Source organism: Heteronotia binoei, chromosome 20 (genome assembly GCF_032191835.1).
Source record: "Heteronotia binoei isolate CCM8104 ecotype False Entrance Well chromosome 20, APGP_CSIRO_Hbin_v1, whole genome shotgun sequence".
Lineage (NCBI taxonomy): Eukaryota > Metazoa > Chordata > Lepidosauria > Squamata > Gekkonidae > Heteronotia > Heteronotia binoei.
In genome coordinates, this window is record NC_083242.1 from 8,129,296 (window position 1) to 8,149,357 (window position 20,062).

Here is a 20,062-nt window from a genome sequence, read left to right on the forward strand (position 1 = left end):
TTCCTCAGTGGAACAGGCTTCCTCGGGAGGTGGCGGGTTCTCCTTCCTTGGAGATTTTTAAACAGAGGCTAGATGGCCATCTGACAGCAGTGCAGATCCTGTGAATTAGGCAGATCAGGAGAAGGAGGGCAAGAAGGGTTGCATCGATGCTCAGTTCTCATGGCCCTTTCTGACACGCCCTGGGAAATGATATTCACCACTTTGGGGTCGGTTAGCAATTTTTCTCCAGGCCAGTTTGGCCCAGGGATCCTGCAGGTTTTTGCCATCCTCTGGGCCCCTGAGCATGGAGCAGGGCCGCTCAGGATGCCTATGCGTGGGGAGATATTTGTGAAGCTCCTGCATTGTGCAGAGAGCCAGTTTGGTGTCGTGGTGAAGTGCACGGCCTCTTCTCTGGGAGAACCGGGTTTGATTCCCCACTCCGCCGCTTGCACTTGCTGGAATGGCCTTGGGTCAGCCTTGGGTCTTGCGGAGGTTGTCCTTGAAAGGGCAGCTGCTGTGAGAGCTCTCTCAGCCCCACCCACCTCACAGAGTGTCTGTTGTGGGGGGAGAAGATAAAGGAGATTGTAAGCCGCTCTGAGACTCTGATTCAGAGAGAAGGGCGGGGTCTACATCTGCAATTCTTCTTCTTTTTCTTCAGGGGGTTGGACTAGATGCCCTTCTAATTCTATGATTCTCTGACCTGAGATTTGCAGCTTCTCCAGCAAGAGATGCGGGGGGGAGGTGCTCAAATATCAGTCACCAAGATGATAAAACAGCCTCTGCCAACTTGGATGAGGCAGCAAGGCTATTCCGGTCTTCTGCCTGTCGCCAAGCCAGCCCATTGAAGTGATAACATACATACCCTGCGATGTTTCAGAGACACTGCTAGGTGCTCTCTCGCTCTCTTTTTAAAACAAAAAAATCACTCTCCACTCCATGCAAAGGCACAAAATACACTAGCAGGGGCTTTTCTCCCTCTACTGCTTCCTGTTAGCTATTTGTCTGCACCTATTGGCCCAATCTGCTTTTTTAAGCTGCACATCTTAGTAAAAAGGACATAAATCTATGTGCGTAAAGTGCCGTTTACTTGCAGCCGACTTATGGCGACCCCAACAAGGGGCTTCCAAGGCGAGGGAGAAGCGGAGGTGGTTGGCCATTGCCTTCCTCTGCAGAGCCTTCTTTGGTGGTCTCCCATCCAAGACTTATGGTGACCCCAGCAAGGGGCTTCCAAGGCAAGGGAGAAGCAGAGGTGGTTGGCCATTGCCTTCCTCTGCAGAGCCTTCTTTGGTGGTCTCCCATCCAAGACTTATGGTGCAGCAATGGGCTTCAAGGCAAGGGAGAAGCAGAGGTGGTTTGCCATTGCCTTCCTCTGCAGAGTATTTTCCTTGAAGGTCTCCCATCTAACATTTATAGTGACCCAGCAAGAGGCTTCCAAGGCAAGGGAGAAGCAGAGGTGGTTTGCCACTGCCTTCCTCTGCAGAGGCTTCCTTGGTGGTCTCCCATCCAAGTACTGCCCCTGCTTAGCTACTGAGATTCCATGAGATTGAAATATATCCAAGGAATGGCCAAACTTGCTTAATGTAAGAGCCACATAGGATAGGTGTCAGATGTTTGACAGCCACAAGACATGGACATCAGCAAAGTTCCCTCAAAGCTGCAGAGTCTTGTGAGCAAAAAATCTGCATTGTGAGCTACTGCATAAATTATTGTGCTGTGGGGTTATCCTTCCTGAGCCAAGACAAAAATGTGTCAGCTGGAGGCTAAAAATCTGTGAGCTAGCTCACGCTAACTCAGCTTAGAGGGAATACTGGACATCAGATGTCTGAGGAAAAAGAAGGAAGGAAAATGATAGATGATAGATAGATAGATAGATAGATAGATAGATAGATAGATAGATAGATAGATAGATAGATAGATAGATAGATAGATAGATAGATGAGAGAGAGAGAGAGATGGGGAGGGAGGCAGGAGGGAGAGGTGGAAAGAAAGCAACTTTAAATGCATTCTTCAAGCTGCTAGCTGGCTTGGCTTGGAGAAGTGATTTAAAGAAAGGTCTTTTCCAAGTTGGCTGATGGGGTAATGGGGCCTTCAAGAGCCACACAATATGTGTGAAAGAGCCACAGTTTGGCCACCCCTGAACTATGCCTAGCTGCCCTCCCTCCCCATAACTCTTTTACAAACAATGAGAATGCAAATATTCATTTGCACACCCTGAATCCAACTAAATTGCACCTATTCCAATAATTCGACAGGATGTAATCTCTGGAGCTTGCATTTGAAGGAGAGCCACAAACCACTGTTTTTTGAATCTGCTTGGTTAATTTGGGGCTCATAATCCCTTCGTTCAACATCTGCATGACTTTTCTAAATAAATGGTAAATCTATACCTCTGCATCTGCCGGATAATTGAGATTCATCTTAAGCCTGACCGCAGAGAATGAACTTTTATAGAATTGGAAGTACACATCTCTTCTCGCTTGCCAGATTTTTAAAAAGGCATACCCAGCTTGCTCCAAAAGACAAAAGAGAGACAGCAATTGCCTTGAAGGAGCATAAAATAGGGATTAACTTTGATAAATGGGACAACATAGACGATGGCAATTTTTAACAGTAAATGGGGGCTTGCTATTGACTTCCAGAAACCCACAGGGAGATCATTTGTGGCCAGATATCAGAGGAGAATACAGAGAAAGAAGAGTGGCAAATTATGGCGTCATCAGTCGAAGCTCTGGGGAAGTTCCAAGAAAGTTAAGGGATTCATGGATAGGACATAGGGAAAGTCCAGGTAGCAAAGAAGGCCAACTCACCTGTCTGTGCTTTTGCTATCTTCTGCTAATCAAATGCTCCCGTCTTGCTTTCTGCTTCCCACTGGAGAAATGTGACCAAGAACCTCTGGCTCTAAGAATACCTTCCTAGTCTTCAGATCTGGACAGGTCTCTCCCTGGACAGAGGGACTGCAAGACCTCCAAGCGGCTAGCCAGCCCGTCCAGCAGTCCGAAAGCCTGCAGCTGAACTGCAAAGGGACATCTGCCTCCTGCAGGGAAACGCAGGCTGCTACAACCAAATGTCCTTTTCAGGCCCATCGTCCTAACGGGAAAGAATCCCAGTTCCCCTTTGCAAGGCGGTAGAGTGTTAGAGTTGCCAGTCCGCACTTGGGTAAAGACAGCACAACCGAAGTTATAGTGACCGAATAACTAAGAACGTATTGGAACAAAATCATACAGATATGTTCAATAGACGACTAAATAGCAATAACAATCCCCCCCGCAAAGTTTCACAGTTCCATCAAAGGAGTCCCAATGAACAGGAGGTCGACTGGATTATTTCGTGCTTTGAATCCCCTTCTACCATAGGGTGCTCCAACCACATCTCTCAAGCAAAGGCAAAAAGCTCAGAAAAAAATAGCGAAGTGTTTCTGACGCATCGATAAGTTGCAAAAAGCTGCAAACCCCACAAGATTCGTCTTCAGTGTGTCCAAAGACTGCACATAGAATTCCCAGTGGACAAATGGGACAGAAAGTCTCCAGTAAGATTGCAAAATGGCACTACCCACTACCTTGAGCCTTTTGGAGTTTAGTGCCATTTTGAAATCTTACCGGAGACTTTCAGTAACAGACTCGGGATCTTGGTTGTCCCCCAGGCCCAGCCAACGGAGCATCACCAGACCACAGAAAATCCACGGGGTGCACCTTTTCTAATGGTAGTTCGCTGGATGGGTGGGCAACCTCCAAGGCATACATAAATCCCCGGGCCAACGCACCAATTGTGATAAATGGGTTCCCCTTGAACCTCCGAAAGAAAAACGAAGTCAGTCAAGTAGATCCATTCTAAAGTTTTTACTGATATCAGCAGGAGCTCAAAATATAGGCAAGCTCAGCTCATTAACAACATTCCATGCAATTTATCCTGATCCCGACCGATAGGCCCCTTCCCTGCTGTCTCATTGGATGAGACAGCAAGGTTTACAACTTTCCGGTACGCCTCACACACACAATTTACTTATCGACTCCTTAATATGACCCCCCCCCACTTTCGACATGTATTCCATGTCCATGCAAATGAAGTATTTACCTCTGCTGGGCGTGAAACTGAATATGCATAAAGCTATTAAGCACGGCTCAGTGGTCCCATTTTTATTTCTCGCTGCCAAGATGGCCTTGAGATAGGGCTGCCAATCCCCAGGCGGGGGCAGGGGATTCCCCGGTTTGGAGACCCTCCCCCCGCTTCAGGGTCGTCAGAAAGCGGGGGGGAGGGGAGGGAAATGTCTGCTGGGAACTCTATTATTCCCTATGGAGATTTATTCCCATAGGAAATAATGGAGAATTGATCTGCGGGTATCTGGGGCTCTGGGGGGGCTGTTTTTGGGGTAAAGGCACCAAATTTTCAGCATAGCATCTAATGCCTCTCCCCAAAATACCCCCCAAGTTTCAAAAAGATTGAACCAGGGGGTCCAATTCTATGAGCCCCAAAAGAAGGTGCCCCTATCCTTCATTATTTCTTATGGAAGGAAGGAATTGAAAAGGTGTGCCATCGCTTTAAATGTGATGGCCAGAACTCCCTTTGGAGTTCAATTATGCTTGTCACAGCATTGATCTTGGCTCCACCCCTAATGTCTCCTGGCTCCACCCCCAAAGTCTCCTGGCTCCACCCCCAAAGTCCCCAGATATTTCTTGAATTGGACTTGGCAACCCTACCTTGAGATGTATCAAACTCTGTGTAACACAGAGACTTCACTATAATATGTAGCATCCCTAAGTTTCACTTCTGCTTCTCTGTCCGCTAAAGTTAACCCTTACACATTGGGTTTCACTTCAGCTCAAACATCAAAATCATCTCCCTCGGAAGGAAGATCCATAGTAAATATGCATGAGATAATAATGGAATCCAGACCACCCAGTAAACAGCTCTCAAGATATCATTACAGGATTATGGCAGGAGACGTACAGTTGCAAACTGTAAGTTAGGAAATTCCTGGAGGTTTCGGAGCCTGGGGAGGGAAGGAACCTCTGTGAGGTGCAGTGCCGCAAAGCCCACCCACCCCTGCCCCCAAACAACATGGCATTGGAGCAAACGAGCCGGAAACAGAAAACTTGTTCCCCAATAAAAGGGTTAAGCTGCCCAAATATTTTGTGCTATATATTTATCTACTGCCTCTTTTATTAGTGGCCCTGTGGCGCAGAGTGGTAAAGCAGCAGTCCTGCAGTACTGTGATCTGAACTCTCTGCTCACGACCTGAGTTCGATCCCGGCGGAAGCTGGGTTCAGGTAGCTGGTCCAAGGTTGACTCAGCCTTCCATCCTTCCGAGGTCGGTCAAATGAGTCCCCAGCTTGCTTGGGGGAAAGCGTAGATGACTGGGGAAGGCAATGGCAAGCCACCCCCTAAAAAGTCTGCGGTGAAAACATTGTGAAAGCAACGTCACCTCAGAGTCGGAAACGACTGGTGCTTGCACAGGGGGCCTTTCTTTTTATTATTATTTTATTGTATTTTTATTACTATTTATTTTCTTTATTATATTGTTATTTTATTTATTTATTATTTTATTCATTGCCTCTTCTCTGGCCGTTTCCAAAACTTGCACATCATTTAACCAATGGAAAAGGGGAGATGCGGCTAGTAAAGGCCTGATGGGCGGGGTCGATGGAGTGTGCCCGCCCCCCAGAGGCCAATATTCGCTCATAGAGGTAGATAATAGATCCGGCCGTGTCGGGCTGAAGCAGCAGAATGAAGTTGGGCCCCAGGAGCCCCTTTAAGACCAACACAGTATGCTCTACACTTCAGGTTCCCCTTCGAGAGGCGTCATTGGGGGGGCATCACGCAGGCTGCAGAAGGAACTCCTTTCCTCTCCGGCATCAACCCTTTGGGCGGCCCCCCTCTTTGTGTCTAAAGAGCCAGAATTCCCCATTCCCACCCCCGACGTCGTGATAGGCCGCCTAGCTCTTTAAAAACCAATAGTTGCCCGCCCCGCGTTGTTTAGAATGAACCGGAAGTGTCGCCTTCATCTTACATGTCATCCCATACCCCCTAGGGAAGCGAAACTCCGGTAAGGTCAAAGAGAAATACAAATTATAACAATTCTATAATAATATCCAGTTAAGGACTCAAGAAACAGAAGCCTCGCATGCTTAAAAAAGAAAAAAGAAGAAGAGGAGAAGGGGGGAAAAATCAGTGGCAGCGAGGCCGGCCCTTTGCCCGTCACAAATATGGCGCCAGTGGTCGGTGTTGAGTGTCCTCCCGCGAGAGTTCTGGAAACTGAGGACCGCGAGGATGGAGGACGCTGTCGCTATGGCAACGAAGATTCGTTGCTGGCGGTTGCGCCGCGTCCTCGCGCCGCGGTCAGCCCTGAAGCTCCTCCGTGACCTCCCGGCCTCGCCCACCTCGCAGGGTTGTTGTGGAGAGACTTTTGAAAAGGCGGATTTGACCAAACTCTGGGGAGGGGGAAGGAGGAGAGACTTTAATTTAGGCGGGGGGGGGGGGGGTTGAGAGGGAGGGGGGAAGGGAGGAGCCAGGGCTGGGCTCTGGTGGCGGGGATGCCAACCTCCAGGCGAGCCAGGGGGATCCCCCCGGTATTACAGCTAATTTCCAGGTTCCCTTGAGAAAAAAAGGATGTTTTGACAGGTGGACTCTGGCATTGCACCCCACTGGCCCCTCCCCCAGGCTCCATCCCCAAATCTCCAGGAATTTTCCAACCTGGAGCTGGCAACCCCACCCCCACCCTCTGAGGGTGGCAGTGGTCATGAGATAGAGTTGCCTTCAAGGCTCTCATGACCCTTTCTTATATGCTCCAAGCCAGATTGGCTCAGGGATCCTGGAGGTTTTTTGCTTTCCTCTGGGATAGAGCAGGGGGTCACTGGGGGAGTGTGGAGGGGGGGGAGGCAGCTGTGAATTTCCTGCATCGTGCAGGGAGTTCGTATTGATGACCTTGGGGGCCCTTTCCAGCTCTAACCCCTGCAGAATCAATGCAGACACATTGCCTTGCACAAGATTCAGAGACCAGAGATGGAATGGGCCGATTGTATTTTAACTTTGCTTTCCAGACAAGAAATTTGAGGATAAGACACAAAGAGACTGGAAGAAGAAGGATTAATGCAGCCTTCAGATACAGACGCTTGTATACCTCTGAGTACCAGTTGATGGGAGGCGGCAGTAAAAACAACAACAAAAAGTCAGGTACGGGTGATTTAAAAAAAAAATCCCTTGGTTCTCAGATGAAAAGTGTGAATAAGATACGTGGGATCTAGGAGGGATGGGAAATAGTAGAACTTGCTGGTTCAGAACTGTTAAACCTTTTAATGCTAGTTGTGAACGAGTCACTTGACAGGAGTTAGTCCCCCCACCCCCACCAATTTGATCCTGAATTTGGATTCAGATGGTTCGTAATCACAAATTACGAGAGGGAAACTAACTGCGATTGACGTTGTTTTTCTGCATTCCTTTGTCATAAGTGGACACGTAAAAGGTAAAGGCAGGTCAATCCTAAACATGGTTATTGGTGTTGCCAGTGCCAGGTTGGGAAATACTTGGATATTTTGGAGGTGGAGCCTGGGAGGGGGGTGGGGTTGGAGGAGAGGAAGGACTTTGGTGGGGTCTAAGGCCAGAGAGTCCACCTTCCAATGCCAGCATTTTCTCCCAGTGAACTGATCTCGGCCACCTTCAAATGGGTTGTAATCCCAGGAGATCTCCAGCCACCGTGGGTGCCACTGAAATGTAGTAGATTTCTGTGTGAGAGCTTTAACTTGGAACACTGCTTCCATTTATGACTGTAACCTGAAGAAGATTTTCTAATAGAACCATGCTTTGCAACCTGGAGCGCATGTTGCCCTATACGCCAAAGGAGTGGATGAAATTGGCAACTCTTTCCAGGACCTGCATCAATTGAAATGACAGCCGTTGCTGCAATCGACATGGGATTCTGAGCAGTTTGGTGGTGACTAGCGTGATATGCATTGTACTATAAAGAATGTATGGACTGCAGCTTTAAGAATATATGAATTTGCAGCAAAGAGTGACTGTAATCCTTTCTGGAAAGCTTGAATGTATTCTAATACTCACTTATTGTTTTTGTTTTACCAAACACCCTGGAGGCTGGCAACCCTACCCACAAATAATTCCCCTGGTAGGCCTTAAAAAGGTAAAGATAGTCCCCTGTGCAAGCACCAGTCATTTTCGACTCTGGGGTGATGTTGCTTTCACAACGTTTTCATGGCAGACTTTACGGGGTGGTTTGCCATTGCTTTCCCCAGCCATCTACACTTCCCCACCCCCCCCCAGCAAGCTGGGGACTCATTTTACCGACCTTGGAAGCATGGAAGGCTGAGTCAACCTGGAGCCGGCTACCTGAACCAGCTTCCACTGGGATCGAACTCAGGTCATGAGCAGAGGGCTCCGACTGCAGTACTGCAGCTTTAACACTGCGCCACGGGGCTCTTCCAGTAGGCCTTACTCTGTAAGAAATGTGTTTGCAGCCTTGATTTCTCCAGTCTGCTTTGTGCAAGGGGAGACGTGAGAACCTAACGGGATTTATTCACATCCCGGCCTAATATTGGTGAAAACCAGGCCTTTTTTTTTTTGTAGCAGGACATCCTTTGCATATTAGGCCACACACCCCTGATGTAGCCAATCCTCCAAGAGCTTGCAGGGCTCTTCTTACAGGACCTACTGTAAGCTCTTGGAGGATTGGCTACATCAGGGGTATGTGGCCTAATATGCAAAGGAGCCCCTGCTAGAATTCCAAGCTCTTGGGGGATTGGCTACATCAGGGGTGTGTGGCCTAATATGCAAAGGAGCCCCTGCTAGAATTCCAAGCTCTTGGAGGATTGGCTACATCAGGGGTGTGTGGCCTAATATGCAAAGGAGCCCCTGCTAGAATTCCAAGCTCTTGGAGGATTGGCTACATCGGGTGTGTGGCCTAATAGGCAAAAGAGCCCTTGCTAGAATTCCAAGCTCTTGGAGGGTTGGCTACATCAGGGGTGTGTGGCCTAATAGGCAAAGGAGCCCCTGCTAGAATTCCAAGCTCTTGGAGGATTGGCTACATCGGGTGTGTGGCCTAATAGGCAAAAGAGCCCTTGCTAGAATTCCAAGCTCTTGGAGGGTTGGCTACATCAGGGGTGTGTGGCCTAATAGGCAAAGGAGCCCCTGCTAGAATTCCAAGCTCTTGGGGGATTGGCTACATCAGGGGTGTGTGGCTTAATATGCAAAGGAGCCCCTGCTAGAATTCCAAGCTCTTGGGGGATTGGCTACATCAGGGGTGTGTGGCCTAATATGCAAAGGACGTCCTGCTACAAAAAAAAGCTCTGGTGAAAACTGACATCTGACCATAGCCCATTTGGACTCAAACTCTGTTTTTCATCCCCTGGTCCTAAGTGGGGTAGACTTCCCAAGAATCCAGTATGTCCATTGCATGGTCAGGTAGGTGACTCTTGGATCATCCCTAATCTTGTTGTTGTTGCAGGCGTGCCACTTTCTCCATTTGCTGGCAGAGCAGCCAAGGTTTACTTCTCATGGCGGCTGCTCCTTCCTGCCCCCATCTGGACTCTGTGCAGGGTTTGGCCAAGCCAGTGAACATCACGGTGTTGGAAGGACGGGATCTGGTAAGTATTCCCTCTGGGTACGGAGGCCGGACAGCTCTTTGGTCAGATCCCGCGGGGCTCTGATCGGATTACCCCTTTTGTGTTAAAAGTCTCTTTCTTGTAAGCTCTTGGAGGACTGACTACGTCAGGGGTGGGTGGCCTAATATGCAAAGGAGCTCCTGCTAGAATCCCACCCCTGATTTGATCGTTCAAGAGCTATTCAGACAGAGAGCCGCAGTGATATCCTTCATGGCCTGGCCCTTGCCAATTGTCCGTTTGACAGAAAGGCGTCAAGGGGGACACCCCAGTGACCTTTGTGCGGGCGGAGTACAACTCCCTCATCCTTGGGGACTCCTCCAAAGTGGACGTCTCCTCGGACGGAAGCGTGAAATACAATTTCTTCACCTCCTTCGATGTCCACCCGGAAGGGCCGCATCTGCTGGATGATCTTGCGCACAAGCCATTGTTACGTGAGTAAGAGGGTCTCCCTCCTGTTGAAGTGGGTTTTCCCGAGGAACTGCCACTGAAGCAGTAGGAGGAAATGAGAGGTCACCTTCTGGAGCAGGGGTGGCCAGACTTGCTTAATGTGAGAGCCAGGTAGAATAAATGTCAGATGTCTGAGGTTTACAAGATAATGCATGGGATGGAGAAAGCAGAGAAAGAAGTACTTTTCTCCCTTTCTCACAATACGAGAACTCGTGGGCATTCGATGAAATTGCTGAGCAGTCAGGTTAAAACGGATAAAAGGAAGTACTTCTTCACCCAAAGGGTGATTAACATGTGGAATTCACTGCCACAGGAGGTGGTGGCGGCCACAAGCATGGCCACCTTCAAGAGGGGGTTAGATAAAAATATGGAGCAGAGGTCCATCAGTGGCTATTAGCCACAGTGTGTATGTGTGTGTATATATATATATATATTTGGCCGCTGTGTGACACAGAATGTTGGACTGGATGGGCCATTGGCCTGATCTAACATGGCTTCTCTTATGTTCTTATGTTCTTATGAGAACCACAAGACGTGAATGTCAGTTGTTTGAGAGCCACAAGACAGACGGATGGAGGGAGGGAGGGAGGGAAGGAAGGAAGGAAGGAAGGAAGGAAGGAAGGAAGGAAGGAAGGAAGGAAGGAAGGAAGGAAAATAGATGGGGAAGGAGGGTGGGAGAAGTGGAAAGAAAGCAACTTTACATGCATTTTCTAAGCCGCCAGCTGACATGAAGAGAGAAATGCCTTTTCCAAGTCATCTGATGGGGCGATGGGGAATTCAAGAGGCGCACAATAGGTATGAAAGAACCACATGTGGCTCCTGAGCCACAGTTTGGCCTCCCCTGCTCTGGCAGGATAAAAGTTACAGCAAGCTTGGGTGGACAATGGGGAAGGAGGGCCTGGTGGAGAAAAAAAAATGAAAGAGAAGGTGGTGGGGTGGTTTCCTTCTCTCTTGCTCCATTTTCAAGGGGTAGGCGGGATCTCTGGTTTGACAGACATGGGGCTGAGCTACTGCCAGCTGAGATTCTTTGAGCAGCCCGTTGGAGCCAGGTAGGTTGTCTCTGGCTGCCAGGCTTTTGGAATAAGCACTGAACGGAGCAGTTCCCATGGTCTAGGGCAGCCCCTTCCAAGCCACACCTTGGGAAACCCACGAAGGCTTGTTGGACGGTGGGGTGGGAAGCGGTGCAGGTTGCCAGGGAAATGGCTGCCATTGGTGCCACCGAAAGCTTGTGCGGCACAGACCCAGGAGGGAAGGGCCATCGTCACCTTCACTTCTGCTTGGCCTTCCCAGTCACCGTGATCGAAGTCTTGCCGAAGGAGAAGAAGCAGAAGGACGAAAAGACAGTCACCCTGGGCCAAGCTGTGCTGGACCTCCTCCCTTTGCTGCAAGGTGAGTGGCGGAGGTGAGGGCCCTTCGCAGGGCCGTAGCCAGAGTTTTAAAAGTCAGGGGGCCCGCTTTCCCATCCGCTGCAGGGCTTGCCACTTCTCAGAAGCTTTCTGCAGTTGGGGCAAAAGCTGGAGGCTCTGAATGTGGCCAAGTCGAGGCAGTCAGCCCTAAAACTTTGCAGTACAGTGGGGGCTGCACCTTGCGTGCAATCAGGGGACTTTCCTTCCACCTCCTTCCCCACCACTCCAGCACTTTGCAGCCAGCAGCTGTATCCATCCCTCCCTCCCTCCCCAGCCCATTCCACACAGCTTCCTCCGCCTCCCTCCTTCCTGCTTGCTGCTTTTGCTCCTGCAGTGCGCTGGGCCCTGCTCAGTGCTCCTGGCTCTGGCTGCCGCCAATGATGCTTTACCAGCTCAGTCATGGCAAAAAGAAAAAGGCGAGGGGAAGCAGGCTGCACCCCAGAGAGCCCGCTGGGAGTCAGGGGGCAAGGCTCCCACAGGCCCCCTGTGGCTGTAGGCCTGGCCCTTCGGGATCACCTCCCTTTTCCTTTCTTGCCGTCGCGGTCTCCACTGGCCAAAACGATATCTGTGAAGCGTGTTCCCTGCACACATCTGCTTGGGGCCAAGGCTTGTCCCCACATCAAGGGGGAAAGCACCAGCATGCTATGTGCGCAGCCGGAGAATGTGGGAACACAGCAGTAGAAGTGGGTTTGGAACGTACCACTTCTGGCTTCCACTGGAGGGAGGGAATCACACATCTGACTGATACCTTGTATGTTTCAAAAGGAGGGAATGGGAAAACATAGGCTGGGCTAGAACCATTCCCCTTTTTTGCTTCGTTTTCATATTGCAGGACATTCTGACATGAGGAATTCACCTGCAGGCCGAAGTGGTACAGTCTACTCTGCCACCTTCGACATTTGACGTTTATTCTACCTGACTCTTACGTTAAGCAAGTTTGACCAGCCCTGCTGTTGACTTTCTCACTTCCTTGGTTATTTCACAGGATTGCGGGATTTTAAAACAACACTTCCACTCTACCCTGTGCCTGGCTCTCCCCTGGAGTCTCTCCGGCCAGATGCCAAGGTACTAAAAAAAATGAGTTGTCCGCTCAGAGCTGTTCAATTTGAAGCATATGTAGAACTGGGTACATTTCAGTACCCTGGTCCTGTTGTTTGGGGGCGGGGTCAACAGGTGGACCTCCTGATGGTACCTGGGTTTTGGCCACATTGTGACACAGGGTGTTGGATCGGACGGGCCACTGACCTGCTCTAACACGACTTCTCTTCTTATATCTGGGGCAGTGATGCTTTGTGTTCTTGGTGCTTAGGGGGACAACAGTGGGAGGGCTTCTGAAGTTCTGGTCCCACTGGTAGACCTCATGATGGCACCTGGGTTTTGGTCACTCTGTGATACAGAGTGTTGGACTGGTTGGGCCACTGGCTTGCTCCGCCATGACTTATCTTATGTTTTTATCTCTTTGACAGTGATGCTCTGTCTTCTTGGTGCTTGGGGGGTAACAGTGGAAGGGCTGCTGGAGTTCTGGCCCTACTGGTGGACCTCTTGATGGCACCTGGGTTTTGGCTACTGTCTGACACAGAGTGTTGGACCAGATGGGCCATTGGCCTGATCCAACATGGCTTCTGTTTTTTTTTTTTCCAAACATGTTAAGTTTGGATATGTGATCTGGTTCACTCGTGTAAAGACATCATTCTGTGACTACAGCATCAGAGAGACCCTGTACTGATCGGGAACACCCCCCCCCTCTTTTCTTCTTGGTTTCTTCCCCAGAAACACGCATGCACCCAGAAGTCATGGCTGACTTCTCATGACCCCCTACTGGGGCATGGAGAAGATTCAGAGAAGTGGCTTGATAAAGCCTGCTTCTGCCTCCCAGCCCTGGTATTCCTTGGAGGTCTCCCATCCAAGTACTTGCCAGGGTCGGTCCTACTTAGCTTCCAAGATCTGGCAAGATTGGGCTTGCCTGAGCTATTCAGGTCAGGGCAAAATATGTGCATTTTTAAGGGGCTTCAGAATTGGTCTTTCTGTTCCCCCCAGGGAACTGTGTGAATTGCAGTTCTGTAAAGCGGCTTTGTTGGCAATGCATTCTTAAGTGAGGATCCTATAGAACTCTTTGCTGAACAAGTGAGATCTCAGACTGGACCCTCGCCTTTTTTTTTCAGTGTGTCATCACCGTGTTGGTGACCGTCCAGGAGAGTCTTCTCTCTCCGTACCAGCTGTCGGAAGGCAACCTCCTACGGGTCACAGTAGAAGGCGCTTACTCGGTTCCGGAAGTGTTTGTCCCCACTGGACCCCAGCAAAACTACATGGTCGGCTTCCAAGTGCCAGCAGTGGGAGAGGTAGGTGGGTCGGCTGCCGAGGTCCCGCTTTAGCAGCCTCCTCCGTGATGGCCAGGGCTTTTATTGTAGCAGGAACTCTGTGAGGAATGGTCAGGGTCAGCGCGGTAAAAGGGACCACTTTAAAATTTTTTGTCACCTTTATGTCAGGAAATTAAAATGTACCCTTGTCAGAAATAATGAAGCACCAAGATGCTTTAAAGTTCAAAACCAAAATAGCATGTTTATTAGATACAGAAGGCAGGGAAGGGAGGAAATAATATCTGGGACTCTTTAGCTTGGAGAAACGTCGACTGCGGGGTGACATGATAGAGGTTTACAAGATAATGCATGGGATGGAGAAAGTAGAGAAAGAAGTCCTTTTCTCCCTTTCTCACAATACAAGAACTCGTGGGCATGCTGGGAATTATTAGGAAGGTAATTGAAAACAAATCAGCCAGTATCATAATGCCCCTGTATAAATCGATGGTGCGGTCTCATTTGGAGTACTGTGTGCAATTCTGGTCGCCGCACCTCAAAAAGGATATTATAGCATTGGAGAAAGTCCAGAAAAGGGCAACTAGAATGATTAAAGGGCTGGAACACTTTCCCTATGAAGAAAGGTTGAAACGCTTGGGACTCTTTAGCTTGGAGAAACGTCGACTGTGGGGTGACATGATAGAGGTTTACAAGATAATGCATGGGACGGAGAAAGTAGAGAAAGAGGTACTTTTCTCCCTTTCTCACAATACAAGAACTCGTGGGCATTCGATGAAATTGCTGAGCAGACAGGTTAAAACATAAAAGGAAGTACTCCTTCACCCAAAGGGTGATTAACATGTGAAATTCACTGCCACAGGAGGTGGTGGCGGCCACAAGCATGGCCACCTTCAAGAGGGGTTTAGGTAAAAATATGGAGCAGAGGTCCATCAGTGGCTATTAGCCACAATGTGTGTGTGTGTATATATATATAAATTTTTTTTGGCCACTGTGTGACACAGAGTGTTGGACTGGATGGGCCATTGGCCTGATCCAACATGGCTTCTCTTATGTTCTTAAAATCTGCACACTCTTTGTCATTCACTCAGAGGGCTGTCTGAACTTGTGACGGAAATATCCCCACGCAGACATTCTCCATTATTACACAGATACACTTCAGATGTTGAGTAATACCTAGGAACTAACACACTTGAGTGCTATCACATCAGCACCTCAATTTCCTGTGTTCAGTCCCACATAGCTAGTAGCCCTGTCTGACTTCTGGGATTTCCTTATGGCCGCAAGATCCTTAGCCTCTCTGCCAGTGTGTTTGTGTTCTTAGTTTGAATCAGGAGTCGGTCCTTGAGCAGTGACAGAACTCCTCATCAGAGCCTTCACGTTTTCCTCTGCTGTGTGACACAGTGTGCCACAACCGAGACAGTTTTCCTTCAGAGAGAACCTTTTGATTTGCCCCTTCTCAAAGTGAACTGTCTCTCAGACAGAAACTACCAAACCAGTTCTGTCTCAAGGAACTGAGCCGACAGGCTGCTCTTAGCTCCTTTCTCTAGTTGATCTCCAACTGAACTGTGAGGCAATTTACACCACCACCCCTTCTGCCAGCCTGCTTCCACTCGATACATTTGTATCCATGGAAGCGGCTAAGCCAATCAGAGTGAGTTGTTACACTTTCACCCAGGCAAACTGCTTTCAGTCCATCTCAAATTCCTTTGCATATTAGGCCACACCTCTCTTAACCAATCCTCCAAGAGCTTACAGTAGGCCCTGCAATAAGAGCCCTGTAAGCTCCAGGAGGATTGCCTACATAAGAGGGGTGTGGCCTAATATGCAAAGGAGTTCCTGCTACAAAAAAAGCCCTGGTGATGGCTGAAGTTTGCTCCTCCACTAGCACTTTGGCTGCTGCTTTTCAGGGTTGCCTCAACTGGGGTAGGTAACCGAGCTGCAGGAATTTCCAGCTCCAGGCTGATCAGTCTGCAAATATTTGCGGACAAGCGAACATTTGAAGAGCCCACCTCGGTGGGGTAGGGCGGGATATAAATCGAATAAAGTAAGTAAGTAAGTAAGTAAGATGAGCACCTTTCCTTGTCCCGCTAACTTGCGTGTTGTTTTCTCCTGACACATTCCAAAAAACCCGAAAGAATCCCAATGCAGGTGCCTTGAAAGATCTGGGAGGAACTTAAGTCTTTCCCCACCATAACCCCCTCCCCAGTTGTTTTTCCTACCACGAAGGGAAAATTGGGTAAGGGGAATTTTTGGTGAAAAAAAAACCCCGTCGTCTCCTTTCCAGAAAGAATGCCCCTTCGTCTTCAAGAATGGGGCCCTGAAGATTGGCGGCGAGCGAGAGCCCTCGCCCCGGCCCAAGAAGTGGCCGGTCAGCTACATCTTAGCCACGGGGGCTCAGAACATTCCCGACTGCTTTGTTACCGGCGGCAATTACGAGGAGGAAGACGGAGAGCTGACTGCCCTGGAGGTGGGTTGGGCAGAGACAGAAGGGAGTTGCTCGGAAGCACCAGGTGGTTAAGGACGGCTTTGCCCGGTGTGTGTGGGGGGAGGGGGAGGGGGGCTCAGGTACAGGCCTATGAGGCTGCCTTCTGCATAGTCAGAAAATGGATCCATCTCGTTCTGACGGGCAGAGGCTCAGGGGGAGAAAGTCCTTGCCAGCTGAATGCGCCTTCCACTGGAGGATTGAATGGGAAGCCTTGCAGATGCGAGGCACCAAGTTTGCACAGCCGCCCCATTCCCCCCAGAATCCTCTAGTGCAGGGGTGTCGAACTCATTTGTTACGGGGGGCTGGATCTGACATAAATGAGACCTTGTCGGACTGGGCTGTGTCGGGCCGGGCCACATGTGTACCTATTTGAATAACCCTAACCCTTTTTAAAGGACACAAACACGACTAATGTTTTTTTTTAAAACATGCTTAGAACATTAGCGCATGTTGGTCTTAAAGGTGCTTTCTTTGTATTTCTCCCATGGGATCCAGGGAACTGGGCAAAGGAAGCTCTGGCTCTTTCCTTCCTTCCCAAGGGGACCAGGAGGGGAAGGAGCCTCAACCAATGGAGAAAATTGAGGCTTTGCTCTGTGGCTCCTGTGCAATTGAGCAAGCCTTGCAAAGCAAGCTGAGATGCAGAAGGAAGGGAGAGGGAGAAGGAAGCAGACAAGAGCCAGTTGCACAGGGGCCTGATAGGAGCCCTCCGGGGGCCTGATTCGGCCTTCAGGCCACATGTTTGACACCCCTGCTCTAGTGGCTAGCATCTCCAGCAGAGCACAGTCTTTCCCCACATCTGGGCAACCTGAATGCTTCTAATTGGGGGAGCCAGGAATCAAATCCGGTACAGGCAACGCACGGGGATGCAGCTCTTCCCATTCCCCAAGATTCCCCCAGCTTGGGGGAACTCCGGAGATGGCAAAGGGAGGGATGGTGGCTCAGTGGTAGAGCATCTGCTTGGTATGTTCAATGATAAACCCCTTGTCAGTCCCTTCAATAAAATAAGCACAATCGGTTGGCTTATTTAAAGGTATGTTTTTTGGGGGGGGAAGCGTTCTTTTTGCAGACATTTTTTTCCCAGTTTTCTTATCTTGAGACCCTCTGAAATTATGGGGCCTTCTTTATTTTTTTTCAGGATAGAGAGACCAGGATTCAGGGAGAAACTGTCAAGAAAAGGATCATGTGGGACTTGGAGAGGCGCTGTTACCTAGATCCCGGAGCTGTGATATGGTGAGAAAAACACAGGTCGTTCTCCAGGGGAATCTGTAGCGTAGGGCAGGGTTTCCCCGACATGGTGCCCATGACATCCGCTGACACCTTTCCTAGCGCTTGCCAATGTCTGTAGAAAGTGGACGGCTAGTCGTTTGCTCTGCAAGGCTTCTGATTGGTCAGTGGAGATTTGACCGGCTGTGCAGTTCTTAAAAATCACTGCTTCGGCAGAAGCCACCACCAAAGCACAGCGATCTTTACTGCGTGGCTGAAGGGAAGCAGCGGCAGCCATTGTATGGCTGGCTCCTCCTCCTACGGAAGCCATTTTGTGACTGCGCCCACTACCACCATGCCAGAATTCCACAAGAGCCCACAGGCTCAAAAGGGTTGGCGACCCCTGTTGCCGGGAGATGAGATAGGTGATCCCAAGGAGAAAGCGGGAGATCCGCTGTGGCAGAACACCAAGTTACCTGGGAGCTGAGAATCTTGCCGTAAACGTGATCGGTGGGGTTTGACAAGCTTCCTCATTGGAGCCTGAGAACTGACCCATCTCGGCCTATCGATTTCTAAGCGTCTTTCTAAGCATCAATTTCTAAGTGTCTACACCAGTTTGGTGCAATGGTTAAGTGTGTGGACTCTTATCCAGGAGAACCGGATTTGATTCCCCACTCCTCCACTCGCAGCTGCTGGAATGGTCTTGGGTCAGCCATAGCTCCGGCAGAGGTTGTCCTTGAAAGAGCAGCTGCTGTGAGAGCCCTCTCAGCCCCACCCACCTCACAGGGCGTCTGTTGTGGGGGAGGAAGATAAAGGAGAATGAGCCACTCTGAGACTGAGATTTGGTGTGGAGGGCGGGATATAAATCCAATATCTTCTTCCTTTGTGTCTCAGCTTTCGGAAACGGATTGCAGATTGCCGGTACTGGCCTGTGGAGGTAGCTAGAATGCCTGCAGTCACCTCCACCAAAGGAAAAGCTGGCAAAATGGAGAAGGTAAGATGTCTAGGGGCACTTTTCAGGCATAGGAAATGTTCCTTGCAGAACTTGTGTTCCTTCACATTCCATTCTTTTCTGTACTCCTAAGCTATAAATAGTGCCTTTTTGTTGTTGCTGCTGTTGTTGTTAAAGCAGTAAAATCCATTTAGGGTCAATAAGAAATCAAGTATTGTGCATAATTCAATTTTCCTCTAGATTTTAGTTCGTTTATTTCTTTCCTGATGGGAGCAGAAAGGTTTCTTTCGTGGCTACAAAATTTCCAGAAATGTTCCCTTTCCCTGGCTTGGTCCTGTTCTTGAGAACAGCTGAGGTATTGATGGATCTTGGTGTCAAGTGGGCAGATTCAATAAGGAGTTGTTGTTGATACAAAGAAACTAGTTTATTGATACTGTTACTTGAGGCTAGGCCAGTATTGAAAGACTAAGGAACATACAGTAGATACAAGCATATAAGGGACACTTCGAAGGAATTTCTACGGGGGGGGGGTTATGCAGGGAACATTCACACATTGATGTTACCAATTCGTTCTCAGGCCTGCTTGGCCTTGATCGCCATAGACTCCTGACTCCCTTCCGAGCCAGGCCTGAGAAGGTACAGATAAGGCTTTCACATCTCTCCATTTCAAAGCAAAATTACACTCTAAGGAAAAGGGGGATAGGGAGAGTTTGAGCTAGCAGCATTTGAATATACTTTGGTTCTACCCAGAATGTTCTTTGACTGAGCCAGAGTTATACACAGACTTGACACTTGGCAGGGATGGAATTCTAGCAGGAGCTCCTTTGCATATTAGGCCACCCCCCCCCCCCCCGATGTAGCCAATCCTCCAAGAGCTTGCAAAAAAAGAGCCTTGTAAGCTTTTGGAGGATTGGCTACATCAGGGGCGTGTGTGGCCTAATATGCAAAGGAGCTCCTGCTAGAATTCCACTCCTGGATCTTGGTTGCCTTTGTGAGAACATGGCAGCCATTTTGTTTCTTCTGTTGATGAGGTTCTCTGTAACTCAGCTGGAACATTTTGAAGATTCTTACCAAAATCCTACAAAAGATTCTACAAAAAAAACCCCTGGAAACCCATCTCTGATATGCCATGTTCTTCCTTCTTACAACAAGTTTTATTTGTTTGGGGGGGGGGTTTTGCTAGGGATGGGGAAAATTTGCTTTTGGCATCTGTCTTTAGGATGGTGGGAAAAGGAAGAAACGACATCAAAACCTGTTGATCTGTCCTAGGGAGGTGGTGGAAGCGGCGGTGGCGGTGGCGGAGGAGAGGACGAGACCATTTCTTTCCACGGGGTGGCTTATGTCAACATGGTGCCCTTGCTGTACCCGGGGGTGACGAGCATACGGGGCGCGTTCCGGGTCGTGCCCTACCATGATAGTGATGTGTATGAAAGGGTAGGTGGGAACCCACACTGTGCAAGCTTATCCAGTAGGATGCAAGGGGGATCTCCCCGGGGGCGGGATGGGGAAACAGGCTCGAGCTTGTCCATCTTCACCCGTAGTGTTCATCTCCACTGTGGTCTTTACTCTGGAGGATCATCGGGTGGCAACCCCCTGCCTGAACCACAACCCCACAAAGCTTTTAATTTTTGCGAGCTATTCTCCACATTTCCGAGAGTCTCTTCCCGCCA

At 49.4% G+C, this 20,062-nt stretch overlaps 1 protein-coding gene across 1 annotated transcript in view; it reads left to right on the forward strand.

Annotated features, from left to right (window-relative positions):
• Positions 1-9,486: 9,486 nt before the first annotated feature.
• The window catches only part of CFAP70 (cilia and flagella associated protein 70), a 44,814-nt gene continuing 34,238 nt past the window's right edge, over positions 9,487-20,062 (forward strand). Inside the window, exons 1-9 of the mRNA XM_060261018.1 lie at positions 9,487-9,566; positions 9,829-10,015; positions 11,322-11,420; positions 12,423-12,502; positions 13,600-13,776; positions 16,037-16,219; positions 17,373-17,467; positions 18,335-18,434; positions 19,662-19,826. Coding sequence (XP_060117001.1) covers positions 13,744-13,776; positions 16,037-16,219; positions 17,373-17,467; positions 18,335-18,434; positions 19,662-19,826 — 576 coding nt within the window. The 5' untranslated portion in view covers positions 9,487-9,566; positions 9,829-10,015; positions 11,322-11,420; positions 12,423-12,502; positions 13,600-13,743. The remainder of the gene's footprint in view (positions 9,567-9,828; positions 10,016-11,321; positions 11,421-12,422; positions 12,503-13,599; positions 13,777-16,036; positions 16,220-17,372; positions 17,468-18,334; positions 18,435-19,661; positions 19,827-20,062) is intronic.